This window comes from Narcine bancroftii, chromosome 13 (assembly GCF_036971445.1).
Source record: "Narcine bancroftii isolate sNarBan1 chromosome 13, sNarBan1.hap1, whole genome shotgun sequence".
NCBI classification, from domain to species: Eukaryota; Metazoa; Chordata; class Chondrichthyes; order Torpediniformes; family Narcinidae; genus Narcine; species Narcine bancroftii.
Window position 1 is genome coordinate 42,698,085 of NC_091481.1, and position 25,871 is coordinate 42,723,955.

The 25,871-nt window shown below is 46.8% G+C and overlaps 1 protein-coding gene across 1 annotated transcript in view; it reads right to left on the reverse strand.

The window, feature by feature from the left end:
* Nucleotides 1-25,871, reverse strand: part of appl2 (adaptor protein, phosphotyrosine interaction, PH domain and leucine zipper containing 2) — a 114,235-nt gene extending 88,364 nt beyond the window's left edge. Inside the window, exons 1-2 of the mRNA XM_069909350.1 lie at nt 25,761-25,871; nt 16,969-17,067 (exon numbers count right to left, since the gene is read on the reverse strand). Coding sequence (XP_069765451.1) covers nt 16,969-17,067; nt 25,761-25,814 — 153 coding nt within the window. The 5' untranslated portion in view covers nt 25,815-25,871. The remainder of the gene's footprint in view (nt 1-16,968; nt 17,068-25,760) is intronic.

The following is a 25,871-nucleotide window of genomic DNA, read 5'->3' on the forward strand; positions in this document are numbered from 1 at the left end:
TCTTTTATTTGCCTTCACTTCTGTCCCAAACATGAAAAATATTTTAAAATATTAATCTAGAATAGGGGTGGGCAAACTACAGCCCAGCACCTGGATCCAAATTTATCCAGCCTGGTGCACGGCTGCCCCCCTCGGTGTCTCCCCCCTACCCCCTTCACAGTGACATTATTCCGCTGTCTGTGAGAGACTTTTTCTCTGCTTGAGACCCATCTCTTCTGGGAGAGACCTGTGTCTGTGAGAATCTACATCTCTCTGCAACACCACCTCTTTCTGTAACCTTATCAGTGTGTGGTAATCCTCTCGCTCTCTCTCACTTTCTGTTTCTGTATGGGACTTTTTCTGTTTGTGCATATGACACCATCTGGCTCCTCGTTTCTCTGCAATCATCTGCCTCGCTGCGTTGGACTCCCTCTCTCTATGTGTGACTCATCCTTTCTGTGACATTCCCCCCTCTCTCCATGAGCCCCACTCTCTGTGTGAGAGCCCCCGCTTCTCTGCGAGACCCCGCTTCTCTGCGTGACAGCCCACCCTCTCTGTGAGACAGCCCCCCGCGTGAGAGCCCCCCTCTCTGCGTGACAGCCCACCCTCTCTGCGTGAGAGCCCGCTCTCTGCGTGACAGCCAACCCTGTGTGAGAGCCCCCCTCTGCGTGACAGCCAACCCTCTCTGTGTGAGAGCCCCCCTCTCTGCATGAGAGCCCCACTCTCTGCGTGAGAGCCCCCCTCTCTGCATGAGAGCCCCCCTCTGTAAGACCCTCCTTCTCTGCGTGACAGCCCACCCTCTCTGAGTGACAGCCCACCACCTCTGTGTGAGAACCCCTCTGTGAGAGGCCCCCCTCTGTGTAACAGCCCCCCCCCTGTGTGACAGCCCACCCACTCTGTGTGAGAACCCTCCCTATCTGTGTGACAGCCCACCCCCTCTGTGTGAGAACTCATCTAAGTGTGAGAGCCCCCACGCTCTCTGTGTAAGGTCCATCCTCTTTCTGTGACATTCCCCTCTGTGTGACATTCCCCTCTCTCTGTGTGACATTTCCCCCTCTCTGTGTGACATTCCCCCCTCTCTGTGTGAGGCTCACTCTCTTTGTGTGACATTCCCCTCCCTCTCTCTCTAACATTTTCTCTCTCTGAGTGACATTCCCCTCCCTCTGAGTGACATTCCCCTCCCTCTGTGTGACATTCCCTCTCTCCGTGTGACATTCCCTCTCTCCGTGTGACATTCCCTCTCTCCGTGTGACATTCCTCTTTCTCTCTGTGACATTCTCCCCTCTCTGTGTGACATTCCCCCTCTCTCTGTGTGACATTCCCCCTCTCTCTGTGTGAGGTTCACCCTCTCTCTGTTTCATTCCCTTCACTCTGTGTGACATTCCCCTCTCTGTGTGACATTCCCCTCTCTGTGTGACATTCCCCTCTCTGTGTGACATTCCCCTACCTCTGTGTAACATTCCCCCTCTCTGTGTGACATTCCCCTCTCTGTGTGACATTCCCCTCCCTCTGTGACATTCCCCCTCTCTGTGTGACACTCCCCCCTCTCTGTGTGACTTACCCCTCTCTGTATGACATTCCCCTCTCTGTGTGACATTCCCCTCACACACTCTGTGTGACATTACCCTCCCTCTCTGTGTGACATTCCCCCTCTCTCTGTGTGAGGTTCACCCTCTCTGTTTCATTCCCCTCCCACTCTCTGTGTGACATTCCCCTCTCTCTGTGTGACATTCCCCTCCCTCTGTGTGACGTTCCCCTCCCTCTCTCTGTGTGACATAACCCTCCGTGTGACATTGCCCTCTCTCTGTGTGACATTGCCCTCTCTCTGTGTGACATTCCCATCTCTCTGTGTGACATTCCCCTCCCTGTGTGACATTGCCCTCTCTCTGTGTGACATTGCCCTCTCTCTGTGTGACATTCCCCTCCCTCTGTGACATTCCCCCCTCTCTGTGTGACACTCCCCTCTCTCTGTGTAACATTCCCCGCTCTCTGTGTGAGGCTCACTCTCTTTGTGTGACATTCCCCTCCCTCTCTCTGAGTGACATTCCCCTCTCTGTGTGACATTCCCTCTCTGTGTGACATTCCTCTTTCTCTCTGTGACATTTTCCCCTCTCTGTGTGACATTCCCCTCCCTCTGTGTGACATTCCCCTCCCTCTCTCTGTGTGACATTCCCCTCACCACTCTGTGTGACATTACCCTCCCTCTCTGTGTGACATTCCCCCTCTCTCTGTGTGAGGTTCACCCTCTCTGTTTCATTCCCCTCCCTCTGTATGACATTCCCCTCCCACTCTTTGTGTGACATTCCCCTCTCTCTGAGTGACATTCCCCTCTCTCTGTGTGACATTCCCCTCCCTCTCTCTGTGTGACATTCCCCTCTCCCTGTGTGACATTCCCCTCTCCCTGTGCGACATTCCCCTCCCTCTGTGTGACATTGCCCTCTCTCTGTGTGACATTCCCCTCCCTGTGTGACATTCCCCTCCCTGTGTGACATTGCCCTCTCTCTGTGTGACATTGCCCTCTCTCTGTGAGATTCCCCCTCTCTGTGTGACATTCCCCTCTCTGTGTGACATTCCCCCCCCCTCTGTGTGACACTCCCCTCTCTCTGTGTGACATACCCCTCTCTGTATGACATTCCCCTCTCTCTGTGACATTCCCCCCTCTCTGTATGACATTCCCCTCTCTCTGTGACATTCCCCCTCTCTGTGTTACATTCCCCTCCCTGTGTGACATTCCCCCCTCTCTGTGTGACATTCCGCTCCCTCTCTGTGTGACATTCCCCTCTCTCTGTGTGACATTCCCCTCCCTGTGTGACATTGCCCTCTCTCTGTGTGACATTCCCCTCTCTCTGTGTGACATTCCCCTCTCTCTGTGTGACATTCCCCTCCCTCTGTGTGACATTCCCCTCCCTCTGTGTGACATTCCCCTCCCTGTGTGACATTCCCCTCTCTGTGTGACATTCCACTCCCTGTGTGACATTCCCCTCTCTCTGTGTGACATTCCCCTCCCTCTCTGTGTGACATTCCCCTCCCTCTCTCTGTGTGACATTCCCCTCCCTCTCTCTGTGTGACATTCCCCTCCCTCTCTCTGTGTGACATTCCCCTCTCTCTGTGTGACATTCCCCTCTCTCTGTGTGACATTCCCCTCTCTCTGTGTGACATTCCCCTCTCTCTGTGTGACATTCCCCTCTCTCTGTGTGACATTCCCCTCTCTCTGTGTGACATTCCCCTCCCTCTCACTGCTGTCTTTTTTGGGATTAGTTTTTTAAAATTTCATTGTGACTAAATGTTTTCCTTTTTGACTTTTATGTATTTTTTAATTGTGTCATTTTAATGACTAACTCGTGACTTTTGGTGCATTTTCAGATTTGAAGATGCCTTCCCTGACCTGAAATGCATCATCGCATTCATTCCATTTATTTATTTCATTTATGGTAGTTTCAGTGCCATTCAACCACTGACACACCATCCACCCACGAAGTGCTCTCAGTGTGTGTGTCTGTTTTCTAGTGTAGAACAATAGGCTTATTTCCTTGTATTTAACTCACTGTTTCTCCTGAAGCCATAGTTCCACAGAGTTTGGTGTTGGGGCCATGTATATTTACAATGTATATTGATGATTTAGATTATGGAGTGAATGGTTTTGTGGTGAAGTTTGCAGATAGGCGGTTGAGTAAGAGTGTTGAAGAAACAAAAAAGTTGCAGGGAGCTTGGCAGAGTGGGTAAGGAAACAGTAGATGAGATCCAATGTATGTCTTGGTAGAGGAAATAAACAGGCAGGTTATTATTGGGATGGGGAGAAAATTCAAAATTCGGAAATCCAAAGGGTCCTGCAGGAAAACCTAAAGATTAACCACCAGGTTGGATTGGCAGTAAAGAATGCAAATGCTACGTTGGCATTCGTTTCAAGGGGAATAATGTATAAGAATAAAGAGGTGTTGATGAGGCTCTATGGGCCACTGGTGAGACCTTATTCTGCAGTTTTCGGTTTTTTACCTTAGAGGGGATGTGATGATGTTGGAGAGAGAACAGAGAAGATTTACCAGGATGATTCCTGCAATGCAGGGGCTAACACATTAGTGTTTATCAGTTCTTGGACTTCATTCATTGGAGTAGAGAAGAATGAGAGGGGATCTCATAGAAACATTTTCAATGCTGAAAGGATTGGACAGTGTCAATGTGAATAAGATGTTTCCCTTGGTGGGTGAATTCAGGACAAGAGGGCACAGACTTAGGTACCCATTTAAAACAGAGATGAGGAGAAATTCAAAGGGTTGTGGATTTGTGGAATTTGTTGCCACATCCACCTGTGGAGGCCCGATCATTGGGGGAGTTTAAAGGAGATATTTAGGATGTCACTGGTCATGGGGGTAGTGCCAAAGGATTGGAGGGTGGCGCATGTGGTTCCGCTGTTTAAGAAAGGGTCCAAATGTAAACCTGGGAATTATAGGCCCGTGAGTTTGACGTAAGTTGATGGAAAGTGTTCTGAGGGATGGTATTTACAAATATTTGAAGGTACAGGGATTGATAGGGAGTAATCAGCATGGTTTTGTCAGGGGTAGATCATGCTTGACAAACCTGATTGAGTTTTTCGAGGGGGTTACAAAAAAGGTTGATGAAGGGAAAGCTGTGGATGTTGTCTATTTAGACTTTAGTAAAGCTTTTGACAAAGTTCCCCACAGGAGGTTAGGAAAAAAGGTGGAGGCATTAGGTATAAATAAGGAGGTAGTGAAATGGATTCAGCAATGGTTAGATGGGAGGGTGTCAGAGAGTAGTGGTAGAAAATTGTTTGTCGAGGGAGTCACGTGATGGAGTAGTGGCCGGACGGTGAACTCCAGCCCTCTCCAGAAAAGTCGGGAAAAACAAAGGAAAACACAAAGGCACAGAAATAAAAGTTACAGAAAAGTGAGTATAAAGGTGGAAAGAAGATGGCGACAAAAAAAGAAAAATCGAAAACAACGGTAAGAAGAGAGGAAGAGAAGACAAAGGAGGAAAAAGGTGAAGGCCTTACCTGTCCAAAGAGGCCCGCTGCGGAGAGAGAAACCCGCTCCCTCAGGTCGGTAAATAATGGACTACAAAAATGGCTCGCAGAGCCGAGTAAAAGTGCGCAACCGCGCATGCGCGATGCGAATGAAAAAAAACACACCGACGGGAGGGGGGACCAGCTGGGGAGTCGACCTCCACAGCCGGCAACGACAGCTGCAGAACACCTGCAGCAAGAAGAGACCACAGAAGACAATAGAAACAAGAAAGAAGAGGAGGAAAGGGCACCAAAGAAACAACAGATGGTCAACCCAGAGGAAGAAGAAGAGGAAGAGGAAGAGTACAGTGAAATAGAAGAAGAAAAGAAAGGCAAGGTAAAGGATATACTTGCTCTTATTAAAGGATACATGGAGTCATTTAAAGAATGGCAAACACAGGAATTTAAGGATTTAAGAAAAAGAATAAACAACACAGAAGAGAAAATAAATAAAATGGAGATGACCTTAACAGAAATGGGAAAGAAAATGGACAAGATGGAAGAGCGGGCAGTAGCAGCAGAAATGGAGGTAGAAGACTTAAAAAAGAAATTGGAGAAATCTAATAAAAAAACTAAAGAGACACAAGAACTACTAGCTCAAAAAATAGATACAATGGAAAACCATAACAGAAGAAATAACATAAAGATAGTGGGCCTTAAGGAAGATGAAGAAAGCAAGAATATGAGGGAGCTTATAAAAGAGTGGATCCCTAAGACCCTAGGATGTCCAGAACTACAGCAAGAAATGGAAATAGAAAGGGCACATAGAGTATTGGCCTCTAAACCACAACCACAACAAAAACCAAGATCTATTGTAGTAAAATTCCTAAGATATACTACAAGAGAAAAGGTACTGGAGAAGACAATGGAAAAAGTAAGAGAGGGCAAAAAACCACTGGAGTATAAAGGGCAAAAAATCTTCATTTATCCAGATATAAGTTTTGAACTCCTAAAGAAGAGAAGAGTTCAATACAGCAAAGGCGATTTTATGGAAGAAAGGGTATAAATTTATACTAAAGCATCCAGCGGTATTGAAAATATTTATTCCAGGACAACAAAACAGACTATTCTCGGATCCAGAAGAAGCACGAAAATTTGCAGAACAATTACAAAAATAGACTGAGGGAGGAAGACGGGTAATGAGAGTTAAAATGATCACGATTGATATGGATGTGGGTAAAGACAAAAATAGACTGAGGGATGAAGACGGGTAATGAGAGTAAAAATGATCACGATTGATATGTATGCGGGTAAAGAGGTATAAGAGTGAATAGAGACAATGAGCATACATGAATGTATCTGTACTTAGAGGAAAATATAGATAGTATAGACAAGAATTAATAAGGGAAGGTAATGGAATAGAGAGAATAAGGAGGGAATTAAAAGAGTGACCTTTGTGACATATGAAAAGTGAAATCTTTTCTGGGGGAGGCGGGGTGGGGGGAAATAGCGGTCACTGCAAAATCAGTTGACGCTTGCGAGTGGATTCGCAAATCCAAATGGAGAGGGGAGATGTGGTTGTCCGACAAGGGATAAAGGACAACTCAGGAGGTGAAGGGGAGATTGGGGATAAATAAGATAGAAATAGGAGAATAAGGAAAATGTTGGATGTTGTAGAAATGTTGTCTTATAAAGAGTTGAAAATAAGAAAACAGAAATGGAAAAGGAGGAAAGGTAATGATGGAAAAACGGAAAGAGAAGATAAACAAAATATAAAAGGGCTACGCTGAACTATATGTCTTTAAATATTAATGGAATACATAACCAAATTAAAAAGGAAGAAACTACTAAATTTAAATGAATAAATGTATTCCATTAGAAAAAATAACATATAGGTTAAGAAATAATATTGAAATATTCGAACAAGTATAGGAGCCTTACATTAAATACAATAGCGAAAACCTACCGGGGACAAACATTACCTAAGTTGATGGAAGGAGAAGGAAAGAAAAGAATGGACTCAGTAGAATTTCTGGTGTAATTTTGTTGAATGACAACATTGTCTGACTGGCTTAATGCAACCTAGATTGTATACCTAAAATGGATGAGAGGGGAGGGTGGGGGGGTGGCTTGGGAGGAGGGGGGGGGGGGAAAAAGTCACTGTATATGTGTGAAAAAGAAATAGTGTATATCATGGCTAATGTGATTTATGGTGTGAAAAATAAAAAAATTTAAAAAAAAAAAAAAATTGTTTGTCCAATTGGAGGCCGGTGACTAGTGGAGTTCCTCAGGGATCGGTCCTGGGTCCACTATTGTTTGTTATATATATTAACGATCTGGAAGTAGGGGTGGAGAAATGGATAAGCAAGTTTGCGGATGATACAAAGATTGGTGGTGTTGTGGACAGTGAGGAAGATTACCGTAGATTAAAAGGTGATTTAGGAAGGCTGGAGGTGTGGGCTGAGAAATGGCTGATGCAATTTAATACAGATAAGTGTGAGGTGCTACATTTTGGAAAGGCAAATTTAAATAGGTCATATGCATTAAATGGTAGGTTATTGAGATGTGCAGAGCAACAAAGGGATTTAGGAGTTGTGGTAAATCAGCCCTCAAGGCTGATACTCAGGTAGATGGTGTGGTGAAGAAGGCCTTTGGAATGTTAGCCTTCATAAATCGGAGTATTGAATTCAAGAGTAGGGAGGTTATGATGAAATTGTACAAGGCATTGGTGAGACCAAATTTGGAGTACTGTGTACAGTTTTGGTCACCAAATTATAGGAAAGATATAAACAAAATAGAGAGAGTGCAGAGAAGGTTCACGGGAATGTTGACAGGATTTCAAGGTTTGAGTTACAGGGAAAGGTTGTGCAGACTAGGGCTTTTTTTCTCTGGAGCGTAGAAGATTGAGGGGGGACTTGATAGAGGTGTTTAAGATTTTAAAAGGGACAGACAGAGTAAATGTGGATAGGCTTTTTCAATTAAGAGTGGGGGAAATTCAAACTAGAGGGCATGGTTTAAGATTGAAGGGGGAAAATTATAAGGGGAACATGAGGGGAAATTTCTTTACGCAAAGGGTGGTAGGGATGTGGAATGAGCTTCCGACAGACGTGGTCGAGGCGGAATCATTGGTTACATTTAAGAAAAGACTAGATAGTTTCATGGATAGGAGAGGACTGGAGGGGTATGGACCGGGTGCTGGTCAGTGGGACTAGGAGGGTGGGGATTTGTTACGGCATGAACTAGTTGGGCCGAACTGGCCTGTTCTGTGCTGTAAGTGGTTATATGGTTATATGGACATCATCAGGTATCTAATTAGTCAGGTGTAATGGAGGATTTAGACCAGCTTTTGCAAGAAGGGATGCAGTTGCATCAGAAGACATAATCTAAATTCCATCATGGGCCCCAGGGATGCAGTTGTCTTTTGTTGGTCGCAGACTGTCAGGATACCTTGAAGATAATTAAATCATTTATTCAAAGAGATAAGCTATGAGTAAACAATTTTTGGGTAATATAAGACATGGTCCCACTGCTGAAGTTTGAGACCCTCCAAGAGGTGGCAACATCTCTCAGCAAGAAGAACTTCTAGACTCCAACCAATATCCCAATCGGGGGAGGTGGAGAAGCTGCTACCAGCGCCCAGACAACTTGCCTCGCTTCGGCAGTTGACCAGTCCAGGCGTTGATAAGTATAATTGGGAAGGGCTTGCATATTGTAGTTTGAATTCAGCTTTAGATTTAGTAATAAAGATTTGTAGAAACTGAAGTGCTCTCAGTGTGTGTGTCTGTTTTCTTTTGGTAGCTCAAACACTGTGACCAATCTAAAACGAACAAAGTGAGAGGTACAAGTTTACCCATGACAATTAGCGTTGTCGGCAGGATTGGTTTCAAGATGTTTCGCCGAAAGAAAGAGGTGAGCCCTGAGCAGTTCTTGATTCCAGGATGGACTTCCAAAGACGATGGGTTTGGCATGTTGGCCAATACCCTGTCTTTGTTGGGACCACCCATTAGTTGGGATGAGAGGTTAGATCCATCAAGTGCGCCTCTGGGAGAGCGGGTTGCCACTCTCCTTCCAGAAAGTAAATTTCCTGTTAAAAAGAGAGCAACTAGAGGAGGAGAAAGAAGCCATGCGACAACGCTGTTCCATGATGAGCGAGATTGTTCGCACCAGTCAGGACCGAGCCAAAAAATGGGAGGATACGCATGTCCAAACGATCTGCCGTAATATTAAACTCCGGCAGCAGCTCTGTGCAGATAAGGAAAAGCAAGAGGTAGAACCCGATCCACATTGTATCCGTGCCATGATAAGGAATGGCGACGATCCTGATGTAATTGATGAATGGGACGGGAATATCTGGAATGATGACAATGGTAATAATGATCCAGGACAAGAGGGCTCAGACTTAGGTACCCATTTAAAACAGAGATGAGGAGAAATTTCTTTCGCCAAAGGGTTGTGGATTTGTTGAATTTGTTGCCATATTCAGCTATGGAGGCCTGATCATTGGGGGCGAGTTTAAGGAGGAGATCAACAGGTATCTAATTAGTCAGGGTATCAAGGGATATGAGGAAAAGGCTGGAAATTGTGATGACAGAAACAGGCCCTTCGGCCCACCTAGTCCATGCCATACTATTATTCTGCCAAGTTCTATTGACCTCCATATACCTGTCCAATTTTTTCTTCAGTGTCAAAATCAATTCACCATTTCATCTGGCAGCTCCTGTTTCATTTAGTGTGAATATGCAGCCATTCACAGTTGTGGAGAGACTGGGTGGCAACAGCTAGTACGGGCTGTACCCAAATTCAATACTTTGGAGAGGAAAAAGAACATTGGGTGCTTTTTCCATGGACAAAGGTGGTGAGAGAGTCATGCATGTGGAACCCTGAAGGAACAACATTATTGACCATTGAACACGGAGTAGGACTGAATCTCTGTGATCTTGGTCATTTCAGCTGATCCTCCCTGTCAGGGGAATTATTGAGCAACTGTGACCAAAGGAAAGGTCATTTTGATTGACCCGTGCCTGGGTTTTGGAAGCATTATGGAAGTCATGTGTTTTGTTTCCCCTACACAAGGAAAAGGGGAGTTGTGACAACCATTCATATGAAATTATATTTCTCTGGAAGGAACTTGACAAGGATTTGTGAGTTTTCGGCAATCTGGTCTTTCAGACTCTTCCCCATCTCCTTCGTGGTTACATTTGTGCATCAGTTTAAAAGTCTGCCCTTCAACAATCGATTTCACCAACTGAACTTTAGAATGACTTTCCAGATTGGGCCTAAACTGTAATGGTTGGGATATCCTCTTTCTCTCACACCCACACACACACACACACAGACACTCACACACACACACACCCACGTACACACATACTCAGACTCCCACACACACACACACACACACACACACAAAATCCACCCACATACACATCCAACCACATACACCCACACACAGACACCCACATACAAACACACACACTCACCCACACACACACATACACAGACACCCCCACACACATACACACATAACCACCCACACCCACACAGACACACACACTCACACACCCACTCACAGACATCCACATACATACACACACCCAAATACATACACACACCCAAATACATACACACACCCAAATACATACACACACCCAAATACATCCACCCACATACACACACAGACATCCACACCTATACACACACATGCATATATATATATACATATGCACACCCACACACATACACACACAGACACTCACACACACACACACATACACACCCACGTACACACATACTCAGACTCCCACACACACACACACACACAAAATCCACCCACATACACATCCAACCACATACACCCACACACAGACACCCACATACAAACACACACACTCACCCACACACACACATACACAGACACCCCCACACACATACACACATAACCACCCACACCCACACAGACACCCACAGACACACACACTCACAAATGCCCACATACACACACACCTCCAGACACCCACATACGCATACACTCACAGACACACATCCACCCACATACACACACACTCACACACCCACTCACAGACATCCACATACATACACACACCCAAATACATACACACACCCAAATACATCCACCCACATACACACACAGACATCCACACCTATACACACACATGCATATATATATATACATATGCACACCCACACACATACATTTGCACATAGTTGGGTTTAATTAATGTGTTCTATTATTAGTAGTTGCTAGTAAATATAGTGCTTTATTTACTAACATCTACTGGTCTGCGGGGTAACAGCGTGAAGAAGTTTCCCCTAATGTTCCCTTTAAGGGTGACATCAGGCACCGATAGGAAATTCTGCAGCGGCAATAGGGACTCCAGGTCCGTGCTCAGGGTGAGAAGCCAGAGGTCATGGTATATTTTGGTATCAGTGACAGACAGGAGTGGGGTCGAGGTCTTACAAAGCAAGTTTAGGGAGTTGGGAAAGAGGCTGAAGAGCAGGAGCTCCAAGATGGTCAACTCTGGATTACTCCCAGTGCCAGGAGCCAGGGAAGGTTAGAGCAGGAAGATGGTGCTGACAAAGGTGTGTCTGAGGAGATGGTGGAGGGGGAGGGCTTCGAGGTCATTGGAACTTTTACTGGGGAAAGGGTGATCTGTACTAGTGCAATGGGTTGCACCTGAACTGGAGGGGAACCAATCTCCTGTGAAACATGAAAGTCTGGAGACGCTGTGAACGTCATCAAAACAAAGAAATGCTGGAGGAACTCAGCTGGTCTCGCAGCGTCCATAGGAGGTAAAAACGTACGTCTGACGTCTTAGGCCTGAGCCCTGAAAAAAGCCAGGTGTCTGAATTAAAGGCTGGGGAACGCAAGGGGGAAGAATGGGAGGGAGAGGAGTATGGACCTACAGACAAAAGGTGTGGATTGTTTATGATAAGAGGGCAGGTGAGAAATTATTTTGGCTCTGTGAAAGGAGATAGACGGAGAAGGGAAGAGAGAGAGACACAGAACGAGAGGAAAGGAGACGCGGGAAGAGATGGGGTGGGAGGGGTTCCAACAGAAACCAGAGAAGTTCATGTAAATGTCATCCAGTTGGAGGGTGCCCAGATGGAAGATGAGGTGTTGTCCCTCCAGTTTGCAGGTGGTCTCACTCTGGCAGTGCATGGGACCATGGACAGACATGTCAGCATGGGAATTGAAATGGGTGGCCACTGGGAGATCTGTGCTATTGCGGAGGACTTGCTGACGTGTCTCCTATAGATGCTGCGAGACCACTGAGTTCCTCCAGCATTCTTGTTTTATAACCAATATCCTGGCAGGGAGGTTTGCCAATGAAGTTGGGGTGTGTGGGGGGGGGGGGGGGAAATAAGGTTTAAACTGGATTCACAGGGAGGTGGGAAGAGGTGGTTGGTGCACAAGTAGGGACATTTGGTAGGGAGTTTGTGTGGAAGGACAGGCAGATGGGGGAAAGTTGCAGCCATGGAGATGGGTTGCACTGTAACAGGGACAGAGTCTAATGTAAGAAATAAAGGGCTAAAACACATGCAGCATAAGAAATAGATTATCTACAGTTACAAATTGGCAGGTATGATATAGTGATCATCATGGTGTCACGGCTAAAGGATGGACATCAATGTGAGCACCCACTTAGAATGTCCCAGGATACATACTGTATCAAAAGGAGAGGTGGGTGTGGGGTGGCTCTGTTCATAAATCAAAAGAGGAGACATAGGATGAGAAGATATGGAATCATTGTGGGTTGAGTGAAGAAATGACAAGGGTAAAAAGACACTTGGCTATTGTCTACGGACCTCCAAGGAATAACTGGGATGTGGACAATTTTCAACAACAAATAGAAAAGGGCAATGTTATGTAGTCATGGGGAATCTTAACATGCATCTAGATTGGGAAAACCAGGTTGGGACTGGATCTCGAAGGAGAGGTTTTGTAGAAAGGACACAAGATGGCTTTTTTAGAGCAACTTGAGAATGAGCCCTTGAGGGGGTCGGCTGTACTGGAATACGTGTGTCATACACTCAAGATGATTAGAAAGGAACCATTAGGGGTAGTGATCACAATATGACTGAGTTCAATTTGAGATCTAACAAGGAGAAACCAACATCAGATGTGTCAGTATTTCAGTGAAGTAAAGGGAATTACAGTGACATGAGAGAGGAACTGGCCACAGTAGATTGGAAGGGGACATTAGTAGGGAAGACGGCAGAGCAACAATGGATGGAGTTTCTTCAAGAAATGGGGAAGGTGAAGGAGAAATACAGGCCAAAAAGAGGAAATATTCAAATGGAAAAATGTCGCAACTGTGGCTGACGAGGGAAGTCAAAGCCAATGAGAAAGCAAAAGTACAAGGAAGCCATAATTAGTGGGAAGATAGAGGATTGGGAAGTTTTCAAAAACTTACAGGAGGTAACTAAAAAACTCATACAGAGGGAAAAGATAAAGTCTGAAAGTAGGCTCGCAAATAATACAAAGAAAAAACTAAAAGCTTCTTCAGGTATGTAAAGAGTAAAAGAGAGGAGAGAGTAGATGTAGGACCACAAGAAAATGATGCTGGAGAAATAATAATGGGAAACAAATAGATGGCACATGACAGGATATGCCCACACCAGCATGGTTTCCTGAATGGAAAATCTCACCTGACAAACCTTTGAGGAAATGACAAACAGGTTGGATAAGGAAGATTCAGTGGATGTTATGTGTTTGGATTTTCAGAAGACCTTTGACAAGGTGCCGCACATGAGGCTACTTAACAAGATAAGAGCCCGTGGTACAACAGGAAACATACTAGTGTGGGGAGAACATTGGCTGATGGGCAGGAAGCAGAGAGTTGGGATACAGGGATCATGTTCTGATTGACTGCCAGTTGCTGGTGGAGTTCTACAGGGGTCAGGGTTCCACAGGAGTCGCGGTTTGGGGCCACTTCGTTTTATGGTGTATATGATTGATCTGGATTATGGAATGCATGGCGTTGTGGCCAAGTTTGCAGATGATATGAAAGGAGGTGGAGGAGCAGGTCGTGTAGAGGAAACACTGAGGATGCAGAAGAACTTGGATAGATGAGAATGGGCAGAGAAGTGGAAAATGAAACATGATGTCAGAAAGTGTATGGTCATGCACTTTGGTGGAGAAAATAAACAGAGAGAAAATTGAAAATACCCAGATGCAAGGGGACCTGGGAGTCTTCATGCAGGATAGTCTGGTGAAGAAGGCAAATGTAATGCTGGTGTTCATTTCAAGAGGAATAGAATATAAGAGCAGGGGTGTGATGTTGAGGCTTTATAAGGCATTGGTGAGACCTCACTTGCAGTGTTGTGAATAGTGTTCAGCTCATTTAAGAAAAGATGTGCTGACGTTGGAGAAAATTCAAAAGTGATTTACAAGGATGTTTTGGGGAATGAATATAAGGGAGCATTTGACAGCTCTTGGCCTGCATTCATTGGAACAGGTGAATGAAGGGGAATCTCACTGAAATATTTTGAAATTTAAAGGAATGGACAGATTTGGAAAGGTTATTTCCCATGGTGGGAGAGTCTAGGACAAGAGGACACAACTTCAGGATTGATAGGCACCCACTTAGAACAGAGATGCAGAGGAATTTCTTCAGCCAGAGGTAAATCTGTGGAATTTGTTGCCACAAGCAGTTGTGGAGGCCAGAACATTTAAATCAAAGATTGATATGTTCTTGATTAGCCAGGGAATCATAGGTAATGGGAAAATGGTTGGGCAGTGAGCTGAGTGGGGAGAGGGATCAGCTCATGATTGAATGGTGGGGCAGATTCGATGGGCTGAGTAGCCTATTTCTGTTCCTACATCTTCTCTGCACTGTTACAATTTTATTGATATCTTTCCTGTTGTTAGGTGACCAAATCTATTTGGCCTCATTTTAATATAACAACCAAACTCCTCGACTTAGTTCTTTGATTTATGAAGTCCAATGTGCCATAAGTTCTCTTTACACCCTATTTACCTGTGGCGCCACCTTCACAGAATTAAGTATCTCTGTTCCCAGATCCCTCTGTTCTACCTCATTCTACAGTGCCCCAGCGTTTATCATGCATGTTCTACCTTCCAAAATGCAACACGTCATAATTGTCCCCATTATATTCCATCCGCCATTTTGCAGCATATTTTTCCAGCTGGTCCAGATCCTGCTGCAACCGATCCCTGAGGCACCCCACTAGTCACAGGCCTCCAGTCTCCAGTGACTCTCAACTAACCCTCTCTGGCATCTCCCGTACAGCCAATGTCTACTCCACATACTACCTATCCTGAATCCTGAGAATCTGAACCTTTCTGAGCTGCTATTTAAAGAGATAACTCTCAAACTATAATATTTGCTCCCACTGTGACCTCTGACATGTCCTTCCACGTTTACTGGATCTGCTTTTCCTGTAGAGGTTGGTCAGAGCCAACATCCTGATCTCAAGATCATTCCTGGCCATTGTTGTCAGTCTCACTGCTCGAGCTCTCCCAGGCTTCGTGTTCTCGGAGAGACTTCTACTTCATTCCACACAGGAAGGCAGAGCAGACATTGGCACCTGGCTTCAGGGAACTGCTATCCTCACAGGGATCCCCTGACTGGAGTCTCCATGACCTCCCCACATGCTACCTGTAGGCAGAGTTCGTTTCGAGAGACTCGACGCAGCCTGGGAGATGGTTTTGTTGAGCACCTTCACTCTGTCCACTGAAGCAGTGAGGACCTCCCAGTGGCCAACCATTTCAATTCCACACATCACTGCCACACTGATGTAGCTTTCTCATGCACTGCCAAGTTGAGGCCATCCGCAAATCAGAGGAACAACACCTGATATTCCATCTGGACACTCTCCAACCAGATGGCATTAATAGTAAACCCCCATCCCTGTGTCTTCTTTCCTCTGGCTCACCGCTCCCTTTCCTTCCTTCTCCCGGAGAGCAACCCTCTGACCTCTCGACATCTACCTGCCCACCTGTTAGCCTGTGCTCCTCTCCCTATCTCTTCCTCCTCCCTCCCACCTTTCATTCAGGCCAGACGAAGGGCTCAGACACAAAATGCCAACTGCCTTTGGACGCTGCTTGACCTGCTGAATTCTCCAGCACTAGAACCCAACATTGGCAGCATTTCTTCTTTACCTTGTGCCTGACTCTATCCATCCCTCTGAGTTCAATGCCCACCCTAAATCTCCATCAGTGGAACATCCTTTCATTCAGTCCCAACATTAATGTGGCAAGGGGGAAGTTTCTAAAGATTCCCTTTCATTCCATAGCCTTGCAAGTTAATCCTTTAGAGGTGCACACCTAATTCCAACACATACTAGACCAGGAAGAATTGCAGGTGCCATTAAGTCAGGCCAAGGAGCTTCCTTGGTTAGTGGCAATTGTTTTATTCTCTGAACCCAGGCTGGTTTAGCAGGTAAAGGGAGTGGTTAAAGTCACATGTAAACCTATTTTTGGACAGAAATCTTATGAGTTATTCGTATTAAAAGGTAAAGTATGAGTCATGAACAATCCAAGGTGTGAGATAGGAATCTTTAGTTTATCATACACCTTAATTATAAACCAATATGTTTCAACAAGAAATACAAACAACAAATGAGAGGCGGGGAAGGTCAGGGCAGAGAAATGTTTCAGATCACTGGCCAGCTAGCAATCGGTACATTTCACGTTGGAATGGCTGGGGAGAGGTGGAGAGCATACATGGAATGTGTGTGACAGGGTGGGGATCAAGCAATGCACAGGGACAACAAAAAGAGGTGTCGGCAGTCAGAGAGTGGGGACAGGTTGTCAACTGCGCTGGTGAGGTGCAAACAGGCAGTCTGGAACCGAGGCAGGAAGCAGGACAGACAACCTACAATATGATGGAACCAGGAGCTACAGTGGAAATCTGAAACAAAAATTACAGCCAGAATGTTCAAGCAGATCAGAGAACATTTGTGCTGAGAATTAATTTTGTATTTGGTTATAATGTAAGCCAGCAAGACTAGTTATCACTAGTTGACGGACTTAGCATATCACTGACCTGAGCACCATAGACCCTCTGCATGGCCTGAAGCAGCTGGTTTGTGTAGTCGGTTAATGTGCTGGTATCTTCCTCAAACACACTCAGCAGAGAGCGCGTCTACAACAAAGAGTCAAAAGCATGTTATCTTCCACCAAAGCACAAAAGATAGAGCTTATATTTTCAGCAAAACACCAGATTTCAGAAGCAACTTGGACAAAGCATTCTACATTGTGGGGCCAATCTGTTTTGTTTTAATATCCTGGCCCACCTACAGGGCCCTCCATAATGTTTGGGACAAATACATGTCCCCTCATTTCAGGGCACCATAATATTTGGGACATCAGAGTCATCGTGTTTAGTATTTTGTTGAATCTTCCTTGCATCCAATGACTGTTTGAAGTCTGTGATTCACGGACACCACCAGGTGCTGAGAATCTTCTCTGGTGATTCTCAGCCAGGCCTCCACCGCAGCCATCTGCAAGCTGCTGCTTGTTTCCAGGGCTTGAACCTTGCGTTTTCTCTTCAGCAGGTGGAAGGTTTGCTCAATTGGATTTAGATTGGGTGACTGACTAGGCCATTCAAGAATTTTCCAGTTTTTAAACTTTGAAAAACTCCTTATTGCTTTAGCAGTGTATTTGGGATTATTGTTTTTCTGAACGATGAAGCACCGTCCAATGAGTTTGGAGGCATTTGCTTGAACTTGAGCAGATATAATGTTTATGTTCACCCCAGAATTAATTTTGCTACGGCCATCAGCAGTTACATCATCAATGAAGGTAAGTGCCCCAGTACCTGTGGCAACCCTACATGCCCACGCCATAACACCCCCACCACCATGTTTCATAGATGAGGGGGTACGCTTTACATTTTGGGCACTTCCTTTACGTCTCTACACTTTGCTCTTGCCATCACTCTGATACAGGTTAATCTTGGTCTCATCAGACCACAAGGTCTTTTTCCAGAATTCTGTAGGTTCAATAAATACTTCTTGGCAAATATCTGCCCTCTGATGAAGGCTTTCATTGCATCACATAATATAAATTTGTCTTTCACTGATTCCGTATTTATTTCAAAGTACATTTTAATTCGTCGCTCTTTGTTCTTGTTACATCTCTTCATCTCTCTTTCTGTCCTGCAGGCATTCTGCAAATTCTCGTGCTTTCTCCAGATCCGAGAACAGTCTGTTTTGCTGCCCTGGGATAACTATTTTAAGCACCGCTGGATATCTTAACATAAATTTATAGCCTTTTTACCATAGGGTCGATTTTGCCATGTTAAACTCCTTCCTCTTCTTTAGGAGCTCAAAACTTATGTCTGGGTAGAAAAAAATTTTTTGACCTTTGTACTCCAGTGGTTTTTTTGTCTTCTCTAATTTTATTCATTGCCTTCTTCAATATATTTTCTCTTGTCATGTATCTCAGAAATTCTACTAAAACGGATCTTGGTTTTTGTTATGAGTATGGTTTCAGGGCTCATGTTCTGTGTGCCCTTTCTATTTCCATTCCTTCCTGCATTTCTGGCATTCCCAGGACCTTTCAGATCTTTGCCTTCTTCATCTTCCTTTAGGCCCACTATCTTTATATTGTTTCACCTACTATAGTTTTCCATTATATCCATCTTCTGAGCTAACAACTCCTGTGTTTCTTTAACTTTTTTGTCACTTTCTTCCAACTTTCTTTTTAAGTAATTCACTTCAATTTCCACCGCCATTACATGTTCTTTCACATTTTCTAATCCTTTCCTGATATCTATTATGACCAGCTCTATTCTACTCACTTTTTCTTCTGTACTTTTCATTTCACTAAATTCTAGTGTCAACCATTCTTTTAATGCTTTCATTTGTTCTTAAAATTTTTTTTTATCTATTCATTTTACCTCCTATTCCTCTGTGCAGAGCTTGGTGTTCTCTTTCTCCTTCTTCTTCTTCCGTGTCTGCTCTTGGGTTTGTGTCTTCTATTTCTCTTCCTTGTATCTGTGTCTCTTCTGACTTTCTTGTTGAGCTGCTTGTCTCAGTTTGTTGGGTTTTTTTTTTCATGGTGTCTTGATGTTGGCCCTCTTCATCTGGGTTGGTTATCTGTTGTGTCTCCTGCTTCCGTTTCTTTTCTTCCCCCCCTCCCGTTCCCGTTGCTTTCTTTATCTTCCAGCTGGGAGCCCTGCTGTCGTGCATATCTCAGCTATTCGTGCTGTGGAGTTTCACTCCACAGCTGGTCCCCCCTCCCGTCGGTGTTGTCTTTGTCGTGCACAGTTGTGCACCTCTGATTGGCTCAGTGACCCATTTTTGCAGTCCCGCGGTTGGTGGGTTGCGACCCTGCGGGGTCTCCACTAGCCTCAGGGAGCAGGCTCCTCTTTGCACGGAGGGTCCCTGCTTTTTCGTGCAGATAAGGCCTTCACCTTTCTCTTCCGGTGTCTTTCTTTCTTCTTTTCTTCCTGTTGTTTTTGGCTTTTCTTTCTTAGGTGCCATTTTCTCCACACCTTTTTTTTAAATTTGTTGTGATTTGTGTGTCTGGGGCTTTGCTTTTTCTTCACTTTTTTCCTTCTTTTCTGGAGCGGGCTGGTAATCTCCTACCAGCCACTACTCCATCACATGACTCCTCCACTCTTTCTTCTTAATGATGTTCCAAACTGTTGATTTTGGTCATCCTAAGGTTTGTGCGACGTCTCTCACTGTTTTTTATTCTTGGTTTTCAGCCTCATAACGACTTCTTTGACTTTCATTGGCACAAATCCTGGTCCTCGAGTTGAAAAATGGCAACTACAGACTCCAAAGGTGATAAAAAGCTTAGAAACAAGCCTCACTCTCTTATACCTGCACCAATGAAGCAATTAAACATTCCTGAGTTCTCACAAACACCTGTGAAGCCAAATGTCCAAAACATTATGGTGGTCTAAAATGAGGGGACTATGTATAAAAAAGGCTGTAATTTCTACATGGTCAAAACAAAAGAGATACAAATATCCTTGAATAAAATTTGGAATGTGCACATTAATTACAGGTGAATTGTTTGATTACAAATTTAAAACTGTGGAGCAAATAAAGGAACAAAGTGTCTTTGTCCTAGACATTACCGAGGGCAGGTTCCCTTTGCAGAGGTGGGTTCAGCTGTGAGCCGCAGTCTGATGGAACTTCCCACTCAGAGAGGGTGCATCAGTTCGATCCAAAATCAGCGTGTTTTTCCCAAAACGAGGGAGGCCACAACAGGATGAGGGAGGAATTGGGTGGGTGCGGATCGGAACCCAGGTGATGTGGTCTGATAGTTGGGGAACATGGGGATTTTTCACAGTGCAGTGAGAGTGGGGACAACCAGCCTTGAATAACTCAGGAAATAAAGCAAGACGTCAAACGGAAAGCTTGAGCGGACAAAGTTGCCAAAGTGGGAAACTGAAAAATGGGAAAAAAATCTAAAGAGCAACAAAGAACCATTAGCAATCAATTAAGAAAGGGAAGGTGGAATCAAAACTATAACGAGATTGTAAAAGTTTTCACGATTATATAAAGGAGAGCTGAAGGGAAGATGAGATGAAGAATTAATATTGGTGAATGCGGATATGGCTGAGCTATTGACAACAATTTTGTGTTGGTCTTCACACTGGAGTATACAATGGGAGGTGAGGACACCGAAACAAATGGCAGCACTAAAAAAGCAGAGCTGAGCAAACTAGAGAACTCAAAGGGAGACAACTTGAACTCTGGGGTCCAGGGAACTAAAAGAAACGGAAAAGTAATGGGCCCAAATGGCCGATTCCTGCCTGTGTTCTGCTGTGAGCTGCTGCTGAAATTACCTCAGATGTGTGGAATTTACAGACCCTCCCTGCGACCACGCGGAATTCTCCTGCATGCTCCAATTGTCCCCACATCCCAGAGATGCACAGGGTGAAAGGGACAGGGTCAGGAGCGTGAGGGATCAGAGGTTTGAGGGGGAGGGGTCAGAGGTGTGAGGGGGAGGTGGGCTAGGTGTGGGGGAGGGAGTGAGAGGGTATGGGGGTTAGGTGAGTGTGAGGGGGTGAGAAGATATGAGGGAGAGGGGGTGTGAGGGGAGGAGGTGAGGGTGTGAGGGGGAGGGGGTGACAGGGTGTGAGGGGGGTGAGAGGGTGTGAGGGGGGGTGACAGGATGTGAGGGGGGTGACAGGGTGTGAGGGGGGTGACAGGGTGTGAGGGGGGTGACAGGGTGTGAGGGGGGTGACAGGGTGTGAGGGGGGTGACAGGGTGTGAGGGGGGTGACAGGGTGTGAGGGGGGTGACAGGGTGTGAGGGGGGTGACAGGGTGTGAGGGAGAGGGGTGAGATGGTTTGGGGGGAGGGGGTGAATGGGTGTGGAGGTTGAGAGGGTGTGTGTGGGAGAGGGTGAGAGGATTTGAGGGGAGGAGTGAGAGGGTGTGTGTGTGGGAGGGGTTGAGAGAGTTTGAGGGGGAGGGGTTGAGAGAGTTTGAGGGGGAGGGGTTGAGAGAGTTTGAGGGGGAGGGGTTGAGAGAGTTTGAGGGGGAGGGGTGAGAGGGTGTGAGCAGAAGGGGTGAGAGGGTGTGAGCAGAAGGGGTGAGAGGGGGAGGGAAAGGGTGTGATGGGGAGGGGCTAGGGGAGAGGGTTTGAGGGGAAGGGGTTGAGAGGTGAGGGGGAGGGGGTGTGAGGGAGAGGGTGTGAGAGGATGTGAGGGGAAGGGGTTGAGAGGGTGTGAGGGGAAGGGGTTGAGAGGGTGTGAGGGGAAGGGGTTGAGAGGGTGTGAAGGGGAGTGTGTGAGGTGCGATTTGGAGGGGATGAGAGGGTGGAGAGGAGGGGTGAGAGGGTGTGGGGAGGGGGTGAGAGGGTGTGAGGAGGGGGTGAGAGGGTGTGAGGAGGGGGTGAGGGTGTGGGGAGGGGGTGAGGGTGTGGGGATGGGGTGAGAGGGTGTGGGGAGAAGGTGAGAGGGTGTGGGGAGAAGGTGAGAGGGTGTGGGGAGGGGGTGAGAGGGTGAGGGGTTCAGAGGGTGTGAAGGAGAGGGGTTCAGAGGGTGTGAGGAAGAGGGTTTCAGAGGGTGTGAGGGAGAGGGGATGAGAGAGTGTGAGGGGGAGGGGTGGAAGGGTGTGAGAGGAGGGAGTGAGAGGGTGAGGGGGGCTGGTTTGTGAGAGCCCAGGTGTCAGAGAGGGTGTGGGTTGGGGGTGAGTGTGGGGCAACGGAGGGATCTGTCGAGACTGATGTACCAGGAGTTGGGATGAGGGAATGTGAATGTTTTCAGGGGAGAGGCATGCGGTTCAAAATGAGGTCTGGGTGAGGGAGAGATGGGTCTACGGAGAGGTGATGCTGGAGTTAGGGGCAAACAGAGAGGGAGAGGAATGACGGTTTAAAAAAAGGCTTCAAAAATAAACCAGAATTTACAGCCTGACGTCAGCAGTGGGTAAATTATTGGAGAGTGTTCCGAGAGATCAGATATCCAAGTATTTGGACAGCCAAGGGCAATAAACATTGTGAAGGAGCCCACACACCCTTCAAGTAAACTGTTCTTCCTTCTGCCATGAGGTAGGAGGTACTGCAGCACGAGGGCCCTTGCGTCCAGATTTTTCCCCAGGACATCAAGCTCCTGAACACCCAGAACATGTGTGGATAGGATACCGTGGACTGTTACTGTTTATGTCTTCATATTTCAATGTGTTTAACTTCTATTCTAACATATTTATGTAAATATGGTCCACGGTATGAATGATAAATTAAGGTGAGTTGATTTGATTAAAGGATAGTCAACGTGGCTTTGTGCATGGTAGGGTTGTGTGTAATGAATCTTAGTTTTTTAAGGAGGTTACCGATAAAGAAGATGAAGGAAAGGTTGCGGATGTTGTCTACATGGACCTTAGTAAAGCCTTTGACAAAGGACTAGGTGTAAACTGGATTGGAAATTGGCTGAATGGAAGAAGACAGAGAGTGGGGGTGGATGATGCTTCTCAGACAGGAGGCCTGTGATTAGTGCAGTGCCTCAGGGATCGGTGCTGGGATCATTGTTGTTTGTTGTCTGTATCAATGATGTGGATGATAATGCGGTAAAATGGATCAGCAAGTTTGCTGACGACACGAAGATTGGAGGTGTTGTGGACAGCAAGGACCAACTGGGAGAATGGGCCAAAAAATGGCAAATGGAGTTTAATACAGACAAATGTGAGGTGATGCATTTTGGAAGGACAAATCATGAAAGGACATACAAAATAAATGGCAGGGCACTGAGGAGCGCAGAGGAACAGAGGGAACAGAGGAACAGAAGGTGGCGTCACATGTAGACAGGGTTGTAAAGAGAGCTTTTGACATATTGGCCTTCATAAATCAAAGTATTGAGTACAGGAGTTGGGATGTTATGGTGAGGTTGCATAAGACATTGGTGAGGCCAAATTTGGAATATTGTGTGCAGTTCAGGGCACCAAATTACAGGAAGGATATCAGTAAGATTGAAAGAGTGCAGAGAAGATTTACTAGGATTTTGCCGGGTCTTTAGGAGTTGAGTTACAGGGAAAGATTGAACAGGTTAGGACTTTATTCCTTAGAGGGTAGAAGAATGAGGGGAGATTTGATAGAGGTTTACAAGGGGTATAGACATCCAACTGCATGAAAACCAACAAGGTCGGGTCAGATACAGCAATGAGCTCTCTGAACCCTTCTCCATTAACAATGGCGTGAAGCAAGGCTGTGTTCTCGCACCAACCCTCTTTTCAATCTTCAACATGATGCTGAACCAAGCCATGAAAGACCCCAACAATGAAGACGCTGTTTACATCCGGTACCGCACGGATGGCAGTCTCTTCAATCTGAGGCGCCTGCAAGCTCACACCAAGAAACAAGAGAAACTTGTCCGTGAACTACTCTTTGCAGACGATGCCGCTTTAGTTGCCCATTCAGAGCCAGCTCTTCAGCGCTTGACGTCCTGCTTTGCGGAAACTGCCAAAATGTTTGGCCTGGAAGTCAGCCTGAAGAAAACTGAGGTCCTCCATCAGCCAGCTCCCCACCATGACTACCAGCCCACCCACATCTCCATCGGGCACACAAAACTCAAAACGGTCAACCAGTTTACCTATCTCGGCGGCACCATTTCATCAGATGCAAGGATCGACAATGAGATAGACAACAGACTCGCCAAGGCAAATAGCGCCTTTGGAAGACTACACAAAAGAGTCTGGAAAAACAACCAACTGAAAAACCTCACAAAGATAAGCGTATACAGAGCCGTTGTCATACCCACACTCCTGTTCGGCTCCGAATCATGGGTCCTCTACCGGCACCACCTACGGCTCCTAGAACGCTTCCACCAGCGTTGTCTCCGCTCCATCCTCAACATCCATTGGAGCGCTTTCATCCCTAACGTCGAAGTACTCGAGATGGCAGAGGTCGACAGCATCGAGTCCACGCTGCTGAAGATCCAGCTGCGCTGGATGGGTCACGTCTCCAGAATGGAGGACCATCGCCTTCCCAAGATCGTGTTATATGGCGAGCTCTCCACTGGCCACCGTGACAGAGGTGCACCAAAGAAAAGGTACAAGGACTGCCTAAAGAAATCTCTTGGTGCCTGCCCCATTGACCACCGCCAGTGGGCTGATAACGCCTCAAACCGTGCATCTTGGCGCCTGACAGTTTGGCGGGCAGCAACCTCCTTTGAAGAAGACCGCAGAGCCCACCTCACTGACAAAAGGCAAAGGAGGAAAAACCCAACACCCAACCAACCAATTTTCCCCTGCAACCGCTGCAACCGTGTCTGCCTGTCCCGCATCGGACTTGTCAGCCACAAACGAGCCTGCAGCTGACGTGGACTTTTTACCCCCTCCATAAATCTTCGTCCGCGAAGCCAAGCCAAAGAAAAAGAAAGACAGAGTAAATTCAAGTGGTCTCTTTCCACTTAGATTGGGAGAGATAAATACGAGAGGACATGCCTTTAGGGTAAAAGGGGAAAGGTTTACGGGGAACATTGGGGGAACTTCTTCACTCAGAGAGTGGTGGGAGTGTGGAACGAGTTGCCATCTGAAGTGGTAAATGTAGGCTCACAACATGTTTTAAGAATAAATTGGATAGATACATGGATGAGAAAGGGCTGGAGGATTATGGAATGGGAGCAGGTCGATGGGACTAGCGGTATGATGTTTTGGCACAGACTAGAAAGGCCAAATGGACTATGGTTGTATGGTGAAGGAAAGGGGAGATAGTGAAGGGGAGATGAGGAGAGGGACACGTGGAGGGGGAGGGGAAGATGGTTGAGGGTAGGGGTGAGGGCGAGGCGATGGGGAAGAATTGGTGATGGGGTGGGGGTGGGGAGACGGGGAGGAGGAGACGGGGATGTGGGGCGGGTTGGGGGAGTGATGGGAATGGGTAGAGGGGAAAGGCGATGGGGAAGGGTGATGTGATAGGGGTGTTGGTGGGTGAGGGGTAATAGCTGAGCTTATAGTCTCGGCCGGGTGATGAGTGTGGCCTCGGGATGGATGGGGACCGGACGCGGGCCGGACGGGGACTGGAGCAGGACCGGACCCGGACTGAGTCCGGGTTGGATGGGGACCGGTGCCGGACTAAGGCTGGAACGGACGGGGACCGGAGCCGGACTAAGCCCGGAAAGGATGGGGACTGGAGCTGGACTGAGGCCGGACCGGATGGGGACTGGAGCCGGACTGAGGCCGGGTTGGATGGAGACTGGAGCCGGACTGAGCCCGGATCGGACGGGGACCGGAGCTGGACTGAGGCTGGAACGGACGGCAACTGGGGCCGGACTGAGCCGGACCGGACGGGAACTGGGGCTGGACCGGACGGGGACCGGAGTCGGACCGAGTCCCGGACCGGACGGGGACTGGAGCCGGACTGAGTCCCGGAGCCGGGCCCTACCTGCGGACTGTCCAGCAGAGCATCCTCCAGCAGCAGCCTGTCCACGGGCGGCATCTTCCCCCGTGCGCTCGGCCCTGAACCGACGCGTGCTCGTGCCCGCGCGCTCGGCCC